At 37.0% G+C, this 17214-nt stretch overlaps 1 protein-coding gene across 3 annotated transcripts in view; it reads right to left on the reverse strand.

Annotated features, from left to right (window-relative positions):
- The window catches only part of PLEKHH2 (pleckstrin homology, MyTH4 and FERM domain containing H2), a 101738-nt gene that overhangs the window by 58555 nt on the left and 25969 nt on the right, over positions 1 to 17214 (reverse strand). For 2 of the 3 annotated variants that reach the window (XM_046662977.1, XM_046662976.1), the window contains exons 3-8: positions 15893 to 15955; positions 8697 to 8846; positions 7241 to 7324; positions 6539 to 6620; positions 3293 to 3478; positions 416 to 1377 (exon numbers count right to left, since the gene is read on the reverse strand). In XM_046662977.1, the coding sequence (XP_046518933.1) occupies positions 416 to 1377; positions 3293 to 3478; positions 6539 to 6620; positions 7241 to 7324; positions 8697 to 8846; positions 15893 to 15955 (1527 nt within the window). The remainder of the gene's footprint in view (positions 1 to 415; positions 1378 to 3292; positions 3479 to 6538; positions 6621 to 7240; positions 7325 to 8696; positions 8847 to 15892; positions 15956 to 17214) is intronic. The other variant, XM_046662978.1, reaches the window with a different exon arrangement.

Raw genomic sequence — 17214 nt, forward strand, 5'->3', positions numbered from 1 at the left:
TGCTGCCTGTGGAAACAACCACTTGTTCTTTCTCCAGGTTGTAAATTCTAGAGGGGCAGGCCTCCCTGGAGGAAGCCTGTGGTGGTCCAGTGGTACCTGGGAGGGAGGGAAGAAATCTAGCTAATTCCGAGGTTAGGTAAACTATTGGAAAGCTCATTTGCCCACCAATTCTCTAAATCAGTTTTATCAATAATAAGGGTAATATTTTTATCTCCCATCTGTCTTATCCTTGTCTTATTTCTCAACTGATTCAGAACTCAGTGAGAAAGAGAAAGGAAAATTGTATTCTGAAAACCAGGAATGGTCAGGACAAAGCTGGATTTGCAAAGAAACAGGAAAAGAAGAAAGTAAAACCTGAAAATGAGCGTTAAGAAAAAATGAGGGTGCATGCGTTGCACACAGCAACATAATTTACCCAAGAGGGAAAACGGTGCAGTGGAGGAGTTGGAGGTTTGCTGCACGCCGCCTTCTTGGCTGAGTCACAGGTTTCCTGGTCATCTGAACACGGGGATTCCAGAGAGTCATAGGAAAACAATCCATCATCACAACTAGTATCCATAGTCTCTAAAACTTCTGTACTGTCACCATCAACTAGATCAAGATCTGTTTCCTGAGGTCTCAGTGGTCGTATCATGCTTATAGCATTTCTGTTTGTACCAAACATCCTATCAGAACTTAACTGTGGCTGGCTCAAGTGCCTTTTGGCTAGTGCTACGCTTATACTGAAAACGTTAGGAATCCTCAACTTTGCGGGTAGCAGGTTTGATGAAGGCACTAAATGTGTTCCTTTTCCAGGGAGTGAGTTAGGATGCTTTGGAGTCAAAGCTGGGGTCAAAATAGGGCTTGGGGTGTTGGCCTCACTCGATGAAGATGAATAATCCAGTCTCTGAGACTGAAATTTTTTATTCAGTTCATCTGAGGAACTATCATGCTCCTTTTTACTTGATTCAGAACTTCCCTTTCCGAGAGGACAATTCTGAGCTTTCCACTGTGCCTCCTGTTGCCAAGAATACAGCTTCTTGTGTTCTGGTCTCTTTATGCCAAAAGTCTCTTCTTCAAACATAGAACTGCTGTCATCAGATGCTGTCAGATACGTCTCGCTGCCCATTCTGCTACAGTGGACTCCTTCCTCTGACGTGTGACTGGAAAGGGTGGATGTGTACCTGGACTTGGACCTTCCTTTGCTCCCGTCTTCCTCGTCGGAACTCCAGTCACTCACTGGTGCCCCCGAATTCTGGGATACGCCACCATCCGTTACAAAGCTTGTTCTGGCTTTCCGATTCTGTTCTGGGACACAAGAGGTTTGATGTAATGTTCTCTGACCTCGGTTGTTTTCTTGAATGTGGTTATCGACAGACTGTTCTAGAATTTCCATTTCTAGAAAAAGATGTATCACATTGGGATGTTGCCTTTAATAATATAACCTTTCTGTACATTTAGCTTTATGTAACTATACTGTATAAACTGGAATTTTAATATGAATAAAGTTAATTTGTATTATCCTTTTTTAGTCGTATGTCTTTTTTAAACCCAAGTTTGAAAACTAAGCTTTCTATAAAACATGGAGACCCAATACTTCAATAGAATAGTATCAACATTAAACTGCTTTTTACAAAGAAACATGCTGGGGGAAAAAAACCTGACAATAGTCTAAGAAGAGATGATACAAGAAGCAAAATGTGAAATAGGGCAATGCTGACCATCAAAGGCAGCAGCCACTAAAAAAATGAACACCATTAATTCTATTTTAGAAGCAAAGAAAATGACAACCCTCCTTCAATTAAATTTCAAAATTATCATAAGTAAATTTAAACATAATAAATGTAAAACTATAGTTTAAAAAACAAACTCTGCTCCCAAACTTGAATACATGAAATATGCAAAACCATGAAGGAAACATAACCAGAGGAAAGCTTTCCTCAGTCTACTTTTGGTTTAATCATCACCACAGAATGTGTTTTTATAATAAGAATAACACTGTTTAAAAATGTCTTTAAATATTGCTTACTTTTGCTAATAACATAATTAATAGAATGAATTATAGGCTTCACACAGTGAACCGAAAACTTAGATGGAAGACGCTTTGAAAAAAGAGGCTTTGAAAACCTGAAAACACAGATATGACCTTCATAATTAAGGAAATAGAGGCTGAAGAAATATACTCTACAACTTGGTATCAGGCAGTTGGTTAAATTTGCAAATGAGCAAATTTGAGGACAGGCAGCCTCAGCTGTTCTGAGCTATACCCAACTGACTCTTAGAAAGTGAGAAGGAAATTAAAATGATTTCTCAAAAGAGAAAAAAAAATGCAAGTAATGGCATAAAAGCTAGCAGCAAAGGAGCCCTCTGATTGGAAAAACACTATGTCGTTTTCAGAATTTCATAACAAAGCACAGAGACAGCCTTTAGGGCTATAATCTTTCTCCTTTGCAGGAAGGGAGCAAGAACTGAAAATAGAGAAGATGCAAATTCAAGCTTTTCTAAAATATTTGGGAAAAGTCCTACTAGGAGGTGACAAATCAGCAGCTGCACAACAAAGCAAAATTAAGAGGGGCTTTAAGACTAAAAGAAGGGTAGAAATCTGCCCACAGGGCGAGGGTTTAAACATCTACGCAAATATTTTCCTCTCAGAAGATACAAAGGGAAAATCGAAGCAGTTACTAAGTTGTCCTCTGGTGTTCTTTTTCTTCATAAGTTTGCTATGTCATATTTAATTTCATATTTCATATTAGGTAATTTTTTATATTTTAAATAAATAATGACTAGAAAGTTCAGAGTTCTAATCTGAAGCTCAGCTAAAACAAGTACCTTGTAGGTATAACTGTCAACTTTTTAATTTTAAATATCATTGCTACCTACTGCAGGAAAAAGTATCAGAGGAAAATCAATTTCTCCCATGCATCATACTCTCAAAAGACACACAAGATAACTAGACACACAAAGTTAAACCTTGTACTGCTCTTTAGAAATATTCTCATAAACATCAAGTTGTCAAGAAAAAAATAAGGAAAATTAAGCTAAATTTGGATCAATCTTAGCAAACGATTTTTCCTTTTTAAAAAATGTCAAAGTAGGCGCTGGCAAAGTAGTGGTTAAGTTCACACGCTCTGCTTCGGGAGCCCAGGTTTCACTGGTTCAGATCCTGACGCCAACCTAAGCATGGCTTATCAAGCTGTGCTGTGGCATGTGTCCCACATGTAAAATAGAGGAAGATGGGCATGGATGTTAGCTCAGGGCTAATCTTCCTCAAAAAAAAAAAAAGTCCAAGTAAATTCCTCTAGTCCATAAATACCTTCTATGTCTTTTCCTTCAGTGAACTCGGGTTCTTTAGATGATATCTTGCTCATTTCCTCAGATTTTACTACTTGAGGAGGACTCCTGGCTCGGGATAAAAAGCACCCAAAGGTTAAACTGCTTAGGCGCTGGCCTTCCGAAAGCTTCGGGGTGGAGACAGTGGATGACTTCTTCCCTTGAACTTCTGCAAGATGATTAATCAGAAGCAAGATTTGAATTTTTTATAACAATTCATTACACATTGAGCCAAAGCATATAAAAACCTAAACCAATCATTCCTTACACATTCCAGAAAAAAAACTAAAGTTCATCTTTACTTATGTATAGTAACATGGAACCCTCAATGTCTAATATCATATGCCAATGTTTAAAATCCATTTATATATTTTGAATGCTCAAAATATTTTTTAACTGACGAGAGAAAAATATCTAATTTCTTTAAAAGTAGTTAGTTCTCAAACAAAAACAAAAACACAAATTAAAAAACCAGATTATAAACAACTAGAGAGTTATAGCTTCTCACAAAGTCAAGAATCGGTAAATACCAGTCAAGTACTGGTAAAATTTGATTGTGTGGTAATGCTACTAACGGTGAGAAAAAGGGATGGGTTCTGGTTGCCAAGACAACCAAAGGAAATTTAGATCATCATTGGGGCAAATATCACATGATCACTGAAACAACTTTTGCTTATCTTAGTTTTCAGTGGGCTTCTCATAAGAAAGCAGATGAAGGGGGAACACAATATGGAGAGCCTTAATCACTTCTTTAGAGAAAAAAAAGGGAGGGGGCAGTTTCTAGATAGAGAATTTAGATAGCTAGCGGAGTGACTATTCAAGCACCTAATCATGGGTTTAATTCATCTTTAGGACTTGTAACATTGCTGCTTGTAAGATCAAAGCATGGAGATTCCAGTGATAGTGAGAAAAGTTTCCAAGGAAATTAACTTCTTAACTCTGGGAAAGCAGCAAAGGGTTAAGTTACATAGCAACTGATAATTGAGTAGAGTATAAGAAAAATAGCTTTATATAGTGTACTCTGGATATATCTTTTAATATTTTCATGTTAATCATCTCTCACAGAACTAATTCACAATATTCTAATAATCATATATATGCTTATATACTTTTTAAGTACTATATCTCCATATATCTAGTCTTCTCCAGTCCAAGCCTAGGTTCCAAGGATCAGCATCCTCTAGTCTACAAGACCTGAGAGGCTGCCAGTGAAGATTAGAATTGCAGGCTAAGAATAGCAGAGAAAATAACAGCTTTTTGAGAGTGGGCTTAGTACACCCAATCTATTTCAATAAGGGTGAACATCACAAAGACCTAAAACTTTAATTCTAAATATGGAATTCTGGATCAACTATGGGAACATCTATTTTTCATCATATAGGTAGAGGAAATGCGTGACATGAGAAACATATTTTGGTCTTCATTCATGGTTCCTGGCACACAGCTCCAACACTCTTGGAATTTCCTAAGACTGATAAAGGTGACTTCTGTTTTCATAACAAGCCCTTACAACCACATCTGAGTGTATGTTAATAAGGTGAGTTTTGGAAAGCCCCCAGATAGCCTCAGGGAGAGGGCTGGTTGCCAGGAGAACCATGCAAGTGATTAGAGGGTTGGAAATTTCAGCCTCATGCTCTACCCCTTACCTCTGACCTCAGGGAAGGGAAGAGGGACTGGAGGTTGAATTAATCACTAGTGGCCAGTGATTGAATCAACCAGTTGTGCCTACACAGTGAAACCTCCATAAAAACCCAACAGGATGGGGTTCAGAGAGTTTCCAGGCTGGTGAACAAGAGGAGGTGCTGGGAGGGTGGCGCCCTTGGCGAGGGCACAGAAAGTCTCTGCCCCTTCTCCTCTATCTTACCCTATGCCTCTCTTCCATCTGGCTGTTCCTGAGGTATAGCCTTTGTAATAAACTGGTAATTTAGTAAGTTAACTGTTTGCCTGAGTTCTGTGAGCCTCTCTAGCAAATTACTGAACCTGAGGAGAGGGTCATGGGAACCTCCGATTTACAGCCAGTTGAGCAGAAGCAGGCATGACAATCTGTACTTGTGATTGCGTCTGAAGCAGGCGGTAGTTCTGTGGGACTGAGCCCTTAACCTATGGGATCTGATGCTAACTCCAAGCAAATAATCTCAGAATTGAGTTCAATTTGTAGGACACACAGTCGGCATCTGCTGAGAACTGGAGAATTGCTTGGTGTAGGAAAAACTCCCACACATCTACTGTCAGAGGTATTGAGAGGAGAACGAAAACAGAGGAATTTTTTTTCCCTTCACAAAATGACAGTGTAAGTATTAACATGCAGTAGACAAAAAGCTTTCATACGTCCTATAATCAACAACCCCCCATGAAACCAGTAAGACACTATTACAATCACCATTTTACTGATGTAAAAAAAAAATCTAGAGATAAAACACAGCTATTAAATTGTAGGGCATTAAAGTTGAATTCAGTGTTCTTTCTACCATGCCAATATTTTTCCAATGCCTTCTACAAGACCCCAGGGTTCTGCGGAAATGTTGCAGAGGGAGCAGGAAGAGTCATGAGTGAGAGCAAGGTGGCAGAGCTCTGGACCCATCACCCGATACTGCTTCTCCCTGTTTTATCTCTTGAGGGTCTACAGAAAAAACATTGTTTTAAAAAGAGTTCTGTCACTAAAGAAAAGTTGCAAAAGCACTATACTAGGCTTTAATAAGCATAAGCTACACATCCACCCTGCTTATTCACCTCCTCTTCAGCTCAGTAGGCACTTGAGTGGCTATCATCAGAATAGCATACTAAGTACATTTCTGTCTCCAACTCCACCACTCAGAGTGGTAGGCTTTGAGGTTGAAAAGAAAGAAAGAAAGTAACTAAGCATTGGAAAACGCAAAGGGTTTATTCATATTATAAAATTCTGCTCAAAATATTCAGGCTGTAAGAATTTCAGTCATTGTTGATCACCATGCTACAAATTGAAAATAGAAATAACATGACTGATTTTTTTTTAAGCAAATATACCTGAAATTAAACATTCAAATTAGCATTGCCCCTTTGGGTTATTTGCTACTGCCTAGCTGTGCTGTCTAATATGGACATGTGGCTATTTAAATTTAAATCAATTCCAATTAAATAAAATGTAAAATTCAGTTCTTTAGTTGGACTAGTCATATTTCAAGTGCTCAATAGTAAAATTCTATATTGCCAAATAAACCCAACCAAGCAATCTTAGTCAAAGCGCTCACACCTTGCAGTTTTGACTGTATTCTCCTGATCTCTTCGGTTTGGTTTTGGTTGATCAAACGAAGATTCTGATTCTCCAATTCCAGCTAAAAGAACATAATAGTTTTCCTTTATACAGGGATAACACTTACAAAATGTACTAGTAAACTATAATATTTAGAAAAGGTTAATATCTAATTACACATAAGCAAAGTACAAAAAAATGATAAGTAAACATCGGGTGAATTTATCAGTAGAGATTATCAACCTAGCTAATTATGGCTTCAACATTTATTTTTTCCAGAACCAAGAGTTTTAAATGTTTTTCACCCCCTAAACCTTTTCCACTATAAAATTACTTTAAACCAAATTATTTCAGCATTTAATCTGCGACGTAAACTAAATAATGTATACTTCTCAGATTCTGAATACATTAATTTTATGAGCTATAAACATATGTTCTATAATTATTTAAAACTAATTAGAATTTAAATCAACTAATTAGAATGAGGCCACTTACACTGATTACCATGAGTCTGTCAATATTTTTAATTTTAGAAATACATTAGACATTAGAATGAAAGCTACCTATCTCACTTTACCAAAAGACAGCAGCACCACCAACTGATCAGAATTTTGGTTCACTCAGAAGGAGCGCACATTCTGATGACTTATCTATTCAAAAGAAAGAAAAGGTACAGAAAAGGCAAAACATAGCAATAAATACCTCATTTAACTTAACTGTTACCCATTCTTTGATCTTAGCTGCTTTCTCTTCTATTATTTTAGCTTCCTGTATCCTTATTTGTTTCTGAAACAAAATTAGCAGTTTGTTTAGTTCAAACATAAGCTCAATAATAGTCTGGAAATGTTATTTCATAAACATAAAACGCAAATCCACTTAAAATCTGTTGCCAAGTTAATACATCTGCCTTCAAATTACCAAACAGAGTAAAAAATGAGAATAACTGTCCAGCAGATACAATAATAAACCATAAAGATATATGCAAATATCCTAGCTTTAACAACTGATATTCCCTTTCTCTGAAAGATCATACAATTAAATCAATCCACTGAATTTATCCACAAAATAAACCCTTTCTGGAAATGGTCTAGGGTTTAGAACAGAAGAACAGGTGTCAATCAGCTTAGGGAGAGGAGAATCAGAATCTCCTCAGCGGCAGGACTAGTTTTCCCCTCAAACACTAGTTTTAAAAGATCCAGAAAGAATAAAGATCGAGAAACTCTAGTTCACATTGACCAACCTTTATATCTGGTTATCATCACAAAATTACTGAGAATGTGACTATGACATAAATCACAGTGGGTGGGGGCTGAAAATCACTGACCTAAAGAAACACTGGTCCCAGAGAAATTTTTTTTAAATGCTGAAAATAAACAACAATTAAACATATTTAACAATTTTATAGTGGTCATATTTAAATGATGCTAAGTGACCATTTAAATAAACAACCCTAACACAATTTTTTCCTAATGAAATTTTAAAGTACACTAAATACTATATTTGATCTCTCAGTAAAGTGGTTTAAAAAGTGTATACATTTCTAAACAGAAAGATTAGTGTCAGACATATATTTAAAAATATAATATTCTATAAATATTTCCAAAACCCTAACAATCTAAAGCAAAGATTTGTTTCAAACATTTTACAGACATAAATGCCTGCTGACAACCAAATGTTTTCAACTTGAAGAGCACTGTCACATCCAAAAAGCGTCAGACTTTGCCTTGGACTCACTCCTGTCTTAAAGTGAATGCCATTTACTTGCACCTCTCACCAATAAACATGATGTGATCCTATGGGTTGACCAAATAAGGAAGATTTCTGACAAAAATTTAGAAATTTAGGCTCTCTTTTTTTTTTAAAGATTTTATTTTTTTCCTTTTTCTCCCCAAAGCCCCCTAGTACATAGCTGTATATTCTTCGTTGTGGGTCCTTCTAGTTGTGGCATGTGGGACGCTGCCTCAGCATGGCTTGATGAGCAGTGCCATGTCCGCGCCCAGGATTCGAACCAACGAAACACTGGGCCGCCTGCTGCGGAGTGCACGAACTTAACCACTCAGCCACAGGGCCAGCCCCTAGGCTCTCTTTTTAATCTTTGCAATTATGCATAAATAAACGCACATATTTAGAACTCTTTGATGATCAAACTCTTCCTAACCTGCTCTTCAAGTTGCAGTTCCAAGTTTTGAATGATGTCATCTTTTTCCTGTATTAGGGTCTCCAGATCTTGACACTTTTTATATAACCTTGTCTCTGATTCACTGGTTTGAATATTAGCTGCTTTTAATTTCTCCTCCATAACTTGTACCTAAATTCAGAGGATAAAAAATATTAAAATTACGCATGTACTTAATTTATCATAGTATTAAACTTAGAATTTTACTTTAACATTAAATAGATTCCTAAAAGGTATCATCATAAAAGGAAAATATTGAACAAGTTTTAATATATTTAAGAATTATAAAGTCTGAAGACTATTTTGCCAAGTGGTGTCACCTTTGAGGTACTTAAGGGTACATAAGAGAGTCTCAGTATATTGCTATCATATAAAGTAATGTACATGTTTAGCAGAGCACTGATAATACGCAAAGCATTTCATATGAGCATAGAATCAGAAAGTTCCCAGCCCTCATTTTTTTCATATTTTAAACAAAGTAAGAATATAAAGTGAAGAAAATGACTGGTGACGTAAGACTCAGATTGGACAACCTAAATATAACAACACATTTTGGGGAAAAAATTGACCTTAGATAACAAAGAAAGACATACACAATGGAAAGCAAAAGGAAAATAAAAGAACCTTAAAGCCTCAATGATGAAATCATAAAAAATAAGAAAGTATGAGAGTCAAGATACAGGTAGGAGAGTGTGTTCAGTGAGGGTTTATTTATTCATTAATTTAACAAATATTCAGTGAATACCTGCCAAGCGCCACGCCTGTTCCAGGTCCTAGGAAGACATCAGTAAATAAAACAGACTCAAAATCTCTGCCTCCATAGAAGTTACATTCTAGTGGGTAAGACAGATCATAAATATAATAAAGATGTAAAAATCATAAAGTACGTTACACAGGCTGATAAGAGTAATGGGAAAAAATAGAACAAGATAAAAGAGATCGGTGGGTGGCTGGGGGTTGAGTGGTGCCTCAATTTTAATATCTAAGATATATTGGCTCTGCTTGAATCTTCTGCAAAACACATTTGAGTATATGAAATCTTAGAAGGCATGTGTGACATGTTAATGACAGTAAGAAAGAAAATAAAGTACTGGGCACTGTATATAATATTAAGACTTTTATTCCATATATTCCAAATAGGTAAGAATGTAATTTTAGCAATGTTTTAGATTATACGGGGCAAAGAAGAAAAATATGTAAAGGCATTTGAGAAATTAAAGGTGATAGGGAAGATGAAAAATCTTAAACTAGTAAAATACCTCTGAAAAATCACAATAAACTTACTTAAAGTTCAAAAATACTTGACTAATGAGGGCTTCTAGATGGAAGGTGTTAAGGTTAGTTGGGTTTTGTTTTTTTAACCAAGGTTTCATCTGTGGGTTCAAGGTATAAATGTAAATTCAACTCAAATGCCAAAAGTGTCCTATTTAAATACCACCCACACAGCTGGCAACTATGAAAATAAAAGTAGATTAAAAAAAAAAGAAAAGAAAAAATGTATTCCACTAGCCAAATGACAATTTTAAGTTATCTTAGGATTTAGATTTTTTAACATAACATAGCAAGCTTTCCGCAGGAACAGACCACGAGATCAAGAACAAAGGTCTACATCAGAGATGCGGTCATGAAAAACAGCCAGAGCACGTCAGAGAGCTGGACAGTAAATACCAAGGGTCAATCTTAAGATGGTACAGCCAGTTCCACACAGGGCATCTGTAGCTGTGGAAGCAGGGAGAGAAGAGACAAGACCAAGTCCAAAATGGCAGTTCTCCTCCAGGGATAGAATAATAGATGATAAACCTCAAGAAAAACAAAATTAACTAAATAAGAATAGAAAGGAATATTACCAGACCTACACCTATAGTCTCCTTTTATTAAGTTGGAGCAAGCCACCCTACAGACATTGGGCTACTGCATAAAACTGTCCTCTCAGAAAAGGTCTACAGTCCTGGAAAACTATGATTTGGGAGTACTCTTCTCTGAAAAACACGTTCAGTTTGAAAGGTGTTCTCATTTTATGAATCAATGTTAGATGCATCTTTGCCATGAGCAACTGTTTAACTCAATCATTATTTTTAGATAAATGATTTTCCTAGGCAGGAAAACTATTGGCAAAAGTGGGAAAATCTCTCAGGGAGAGAGATTACAAAGCAGTTACAGGCAATCTACTTACCAACTGGTCCTGGCGAACCGAGCTCCACAGGGTCAGCCAGTCTTCCTTGGTAATTAGTATGAATAAGAGGTCTACAGAAATGCTAAGAGGCTTACATAAAAGCCAAGCAGCCTTTTAAAATATCTTACCACAAGTACACGGAAAATAGCCCAGTTCTTTTTCCATTCATTTAACCTGAACCATGTAAGAATTTTAACTACTCAGAGATTGGTCAATAACAAACACCTGTGAATTCAAATTGGTTGTTAAATAAACTTGCAATTATCTATGTATGGATATCTTCGGGTGAGGAACGCACTCTTAGGCTGCCTTTCTCCTTTACTTCAAGGAGAACCTCTGGTTGCCTCCACCCACATCAGCACACTCCTCAGCCATTTCCCCAAAGTCTTGTTGATTCTTGATTCTGAGGCCCCTAAGCTATTGTGCAGTAAAGGGTTAACTCGGCAAACTTGGGGGCTCGAACCCTGCACATTCCAAAGAAAGGACTAGCCTTTGACTGGCTCCTGGGAAATAATCTTAGGGCCCTTGGAATATCCTGCCTGATAAGATTGTCTCTATATACCAGAGATATTGAGCCACACCAGATAACTTACGCTGACAATGCGATTTATGGTGAATGCCCTTTTTGTTCATTCACCTGGGGTCCTGGGCCATGCTGTATCAGTTTCACCTCTGGTGGGCGTGGAGACTGAGTAGCTAAGGTCAGTCATGCATGCATTCCACGCCTACAAAACTGACCTCCTCCAGTAAAAACTCTGGACACTAATACTCGGATGAACTTCTCTGGTTGACAATCTTCCTACGTGTTGTCACACACTCATGGGAGAATCAAGTGCATCCCTGTGTAACTCCACTAGGAGAAGACAACTGGAAACTCATACCTGGTTTCTCCTGTACTCTGCCAGATGTGTATTTTTCCTTTGCTGATTTTAATTTGTATTCTTCCACTGTAGTAAACCATAACCAAGAATATAACAGCTTTTCTGGGTTCTGTGAGTCCTTCCAGTGAATCATCAAACCTGAGGGTGGTCTTGGGGACCCTGACACAACTCCCAAAGCTATTTTCCATCTTCCCACCAACTCTGAAGAAAGCAGGAGTTGCAAATATTGTTCCCATTGCAATTACCCATATCAGTATTTCCTTCCTTTCATTTCCAACCTCATCCCTTTCTCCCCAACTACAAGTAATCAAGATGTGATTGTATTTTTGAGTGGGGGTTGAAAATTTCTATTTCTATCTATACATTACAACGGCAGACAAAGACACCTGATAGTTCTAAAATAGAATGAAGAAAGGCCTTGTAAGAGTATTTTGAGTCTCAGACCATTTTCCAGTTATTTAAAATTTATTGCACATTAATTAATCATTCTAATCACATTTTAAACTCAATTATTTTGGCATAGTACTCTATATTTTACGCAGTAAGACCAGAACTATTCTCACTGAAGGTGAAAAGGAACAGCACTGGACAAAGTAGGTTTCCATGTAATGAAGCAAATCACTACAAAGTCCTGGATATCAGAAGGACTGAGTAGTAATCATTTATCAAGAAGCAAATTTACAGAAAGGCAGACTAGCTCACATATTAGAATGGTCAGAGGGAACTTTAAATCCAGCTCCTAACAAGTCTGAATCACATACAGGCAAGGGATCAAAGCCCAGAAGGACAGAACGAAAACACAAACTTTTACAGGGGAAATTATCTGCCCCTCTTCGGTTAGCACAAATTAGTGTAATAGACTGAAGTATACACCTTACCAGATACTCGAGAAGGAATCCTGTGTATCAGGATCTCCTAAACGTGCTATTCGCTGCTTTTTCTGTCTCACAGAACACCCATTAGTAGTATTGGGTTGATTTGCACACGCTGTTTTCAAAACTTGTGAATAGCAACAATAAAAATGTTCTATAGCGTTAAGTATAAAGATTGCCAAGATTTCTCTGGAGAAACGTGTGACTTTTTTCTATAGGCATCTTATTTAACGGTTATACAGGTGATACCACTCATTAATTAATAAACAAGCAGAAAAATGTACAAAGCTAAATAAAGCATTGAGTGGAGCTGGTTTCTGCTGACTACTGCTTTTGGTGTTGAAACATTCCTTTTTGGTTAATATAAATACAGTTTAAGTCTTAGGATATGGCTCAGTGACAAAGGATAAGCTAAATTCAAGCAACATAAATAGCAGATAGGCCACAGTCCCATGGTAATTGTTAAAGACAGCAAAGGATTCAGTTACTCTAAGTTAATAACATTTACTTAGTCTTGCAAAGGCCAAAAAAAGGTGATATAAGTGGTGCATGAGAATTCATCTGCTCTCTATATTTCTTGTCAACTTTTAGATTCATTATGAAGCATTTAAGGAAAAAATTCCTCTGAAGTATAACAAAATAGGTAGTGAATAAACTTAAAGTGTTGTGACAAAAAGAAAAAGCTATATATTTTGCTAAATTGTATAGAAACTCCAGGAGATTTGCAATTCTCACTCTTCTTTTGGCGGAGGCAGAGTTTGATTTAAGGCAGTATGTCTAAAATAACCAATCAAGTGTCTTTTTGCCTAAAAATGTAGCACACAGAATTAAATAACTTTACACTTGATGTCCTCAAGTGACAACTTCAAATAAGAAACTCTTCCTGTTAACTTATCAAGATCAGTGTTTGGGCCTGATGGCTACAAACCACCAGGGTTTGCTTCCCTTGAATTGGGAATAGGGATCCTTCTTTTCTCTCAAGACCCAGTGAATCAGAGAAAAAACTCTGAAAATCACAAATAAAAAAATACTTAATTTAGTTTAATTTTCAGAGCTAAACAAATTTGCCACATATATGAATTAAGAATTTTAATTAAGAAAAGGCAAAACAAAACCATAGTCAATTTCTTCCTTTTTTCCCCCCTGTAACGTGAGCAGTTAAAGGAGAGAAAGAAAAGGAAGGGAAACATAGGGAAGAACAAACAGACAGAGACAGCCACGGGTATAGAGGTAAAGAGGGATGTCACCAGGAAAGGCTAAAGTCGGAAAGGGAAAGACAAGAAGGGAGACATGACAGTCGGAGAGGCAAACTGACAAATGTGTGCCACAAGGCACGGGGCTAACCAGGGACACTACCGAAAAAGACAAAGACACTCGGCGTAGAATGACAGAGAGTCACACAAACATTACAGTCTTTCATAGATTAGAAGTGACCTTTCATGATTTTACTGTTAATTATTGGCTTTTTATAGATATAAGTGGAGATACTACTCTTCATCAGCTAAAGAATATAAACAACCAAGCACAGCACAGATTTTACCATTACCACTGGTACTGCAACTAATACCTAAATTTTTAAGAATTATCAGTAATTTTTTGGTGTAATGATGGTACTGTAGTTACGACTTTTAAGTCTTTATTTTTAGATTAGTTGCTGAAATACTCATGGGTGAAATGATATGATGTCTGGGATTTGTTTCAAAATAAGCCAGTGTGGAGGTGGTAAGGGAAAAAGTGAATGGAGGTATGCACTAGCCATGAAGCGACTACTTGTTGAAGTTGGCAATGGGGGTTCATTATACTATTTTCTCTACCCTTGTAGTAGTTGAAATATGGCATAGAAATCAAGGATTTGGCAAGAAAATCAAGGATTAAGTTAGAATGGGTTTATTTAGAAATTTGTCAGGCCACTAAAACGATCCACTGTGTAAAATTAAATCTTTTAGGTGAAAACAAGATTTGGTAGTACTCAAATTGAAGGGAAGAAATATGACAATCTTAGAGCAAGTATAAGAAATTTAATATACACTTACTGGAAGAAATAATAACTTTCAATTGTTGTTTTGGTAGAGGAGGATTAGCCCAGAGCTAACATCCACCACCAAGCCTCCTCTTTTTGCTGAGGAAGATAGGCCCTGAGCCAACATCTGTGCCCATCTTCCTCTATTTTATATGTAGGATGCCTGTCACAGCATGGCTTGATAATCGATGTGTAGGTCTGTGCCCAGGATCCGAACCTGGGAACCCCAGGCCACTGAAGTGGAGCATGCAAACCTAACCACTACACCAGCCCCTAATTTTGAAGTATTTGACTTGACTGAATCTGACAGAGATCTTTTGATAAAATGTGAAGTTACAGATTTAGGATCACTGACAAACTTTAAGCCTGGTAGGGTGGCCAGCCCCGTAGCCAAGCGGTTAAGTTCATGTGCTCTGCTTCAGCGGCCCAGGGTTCACTGGTTTGGATCCTGGGCACGGACCTACACACCACTCATCAAGCCATGCTGTGGCAGAATCCCACATAGAACTAGAATGACCTACAACTAGGACATATAACTACGTTCTGGGGCTTTGGGGAGAAAAAAAAAAAGAGGAAGATTGGCAACAGATGTTAGCTCAGGGCCAATCTTCCTCACCAAAAAAAGGCATGAAAAAAAAAGGCTGGTAGACTCATCCAAACCACTCATTTTACTGTTGGCAAGGCCCAGAAAGAGTCAAGTGACTTATCAAAGATTTGACTTTTCTCCTTCATATCTATTAACATATTAAGTATAAAATTTTGTATATATTTTTCCTAATATAACTTTAAGTATTTTTCCATATTAGTACTTATCCTTAGTAATAATTATTTTTAATGGTTGTTTAATATTTCATGGAGTGGATATAGTCAATTATTCATTCTTTATAATATGGCATTCATATTATTTCTAACTCTTTGTTACTATAAATAAAGCTGCTATGAACATATTTATACATAAAATTTCACTATGGTTAGGAGCGCAATAAAAGCCATATTTGATTTTCTCGGAAGTAAATAAAAATTCCTAATGCAGGCATTTTTATCCTTTCAAAAATTTGGTAAAGGGCAAAACAAAGTTAGATTCTCCATTTTCCCTATGGATCCAGCTCATGAACCACAAAATGATAACATGTAGAGGAGGGCTGAGGACTATTTTGAGGACTGTTTTGGGCAAAACAATGTTTATATTGGTAGAGGCAGAAAAAATTTTTTTTACTAAAATTATACGCTACCTGTTGAAAAGCTTTTTCTGCTTGACGTTCAGCATCAATAACTTGTCTCTCAAGCTGTTGCATCTGGAAAGTGAGCAAAAATAGAAAAAATATAAAAATTCGTATTTCCCTTTTGGAAAAGGACTTAAAAATCTCACAATGTTACCAAATTCTTTAAGAATATTTAAAGTCTTTCAATGAATATGTATTACTCAGAATTTGTCACATTAAAAGCTCTTTCAGTGCATATTTAAAAATAGATCAAACAAAATACCAAAGGTTCGATACTTTTAATACAATATAATATATACTACATGAGTATTCATCAATAGCATTTTCTTCATTGGACTATAAATTACAAATTGCTGGTCAGCATATATTAAGAACAATAAATGAAATCTAAGAGAGTAGTAAGATTTCAAATGTCATATTTGATTTGTTGATCATAAAGTCACAATGATATCAAAAAGTGGTATATTCTCATATGCTCCACAGGTGGTATGGTTAAGTCAAAACTCTCAGTAATTTTAGTTCTTATACATTGGGATGGAAAGAGTACAGAAGAGACTCTGATTAACCACACACATCCACAAAAAGTGTAGGGCACAAAGAAACAAAAAACACCGGGGTAAGTCTTTTAAATTTCTGTAGAAAACAAAAAGTTCACAGATTTATTTTTTTTATTTTATATTTTGTGAGGAAGATTGTCACTGAGCTAACATCTGCTGCCAATCTTCCTCTTTTTGCTTGAGGAAGATGTCACTGAGCTAACATCTGCGCCAGTCTTCCTCTCTTTTATGTGGGATGCCACCACAGCATGGTTTGACAAGCGATGCTAAGTCCGTGCCTGGGATGGGAACCCACAACCCAGGGCCACCAAAGGAGACCACACAAACTTAACCACTATGCCACCAGGCTGGCCCCCTCAAAAAAAGTTCATAGAGTTAAAGTAAATTACTAAAATGAATATTATAAGTAAAATAAACAAAAGCCTTAAAAAGGACCCAATGAAAATTAACATGAGATATATACCAGGAATTGAATACACAACCATGATGTAAAACAATTTCAAATTCTTTTTTTCTAAGTGTTGGAGTATGGTCAACATCAGAGCCGTCTGTGGCTCGATGTATGCTCATTTTCAATCTTACTGTTGGTCGGTATTCCAGAGGCCCAGAACCTCTAGCACATCTCAAACTCATAGCACCCCAGTCCCTGAAGCCCATAGCTGCCACGCCGTGCCCCTCCTCGAAACCAGCCAGCCCCGAACCAGCGGGGAGCGGGGCAGCCAGCTCCCCGCCGCGTGGGCGGCAAGGTCCCAACCTGCGCCTGCGTTTGAGCCA

Source organism: Equus quagga, chromosome 5 (assembly GCF_021613505.1).
Source record: "Equus quagga isolate Etosha38 chromosome 5, UCLA_HA_Equagga_1.0, whole genome shotgun sequence".
NCBI classification, from domain to species: domain Eukaryota; kingdom Metazoa; phylum Chordata; class Mammalia; order Perissodactyla; family Equidae; genus Equus; species Equus quagga.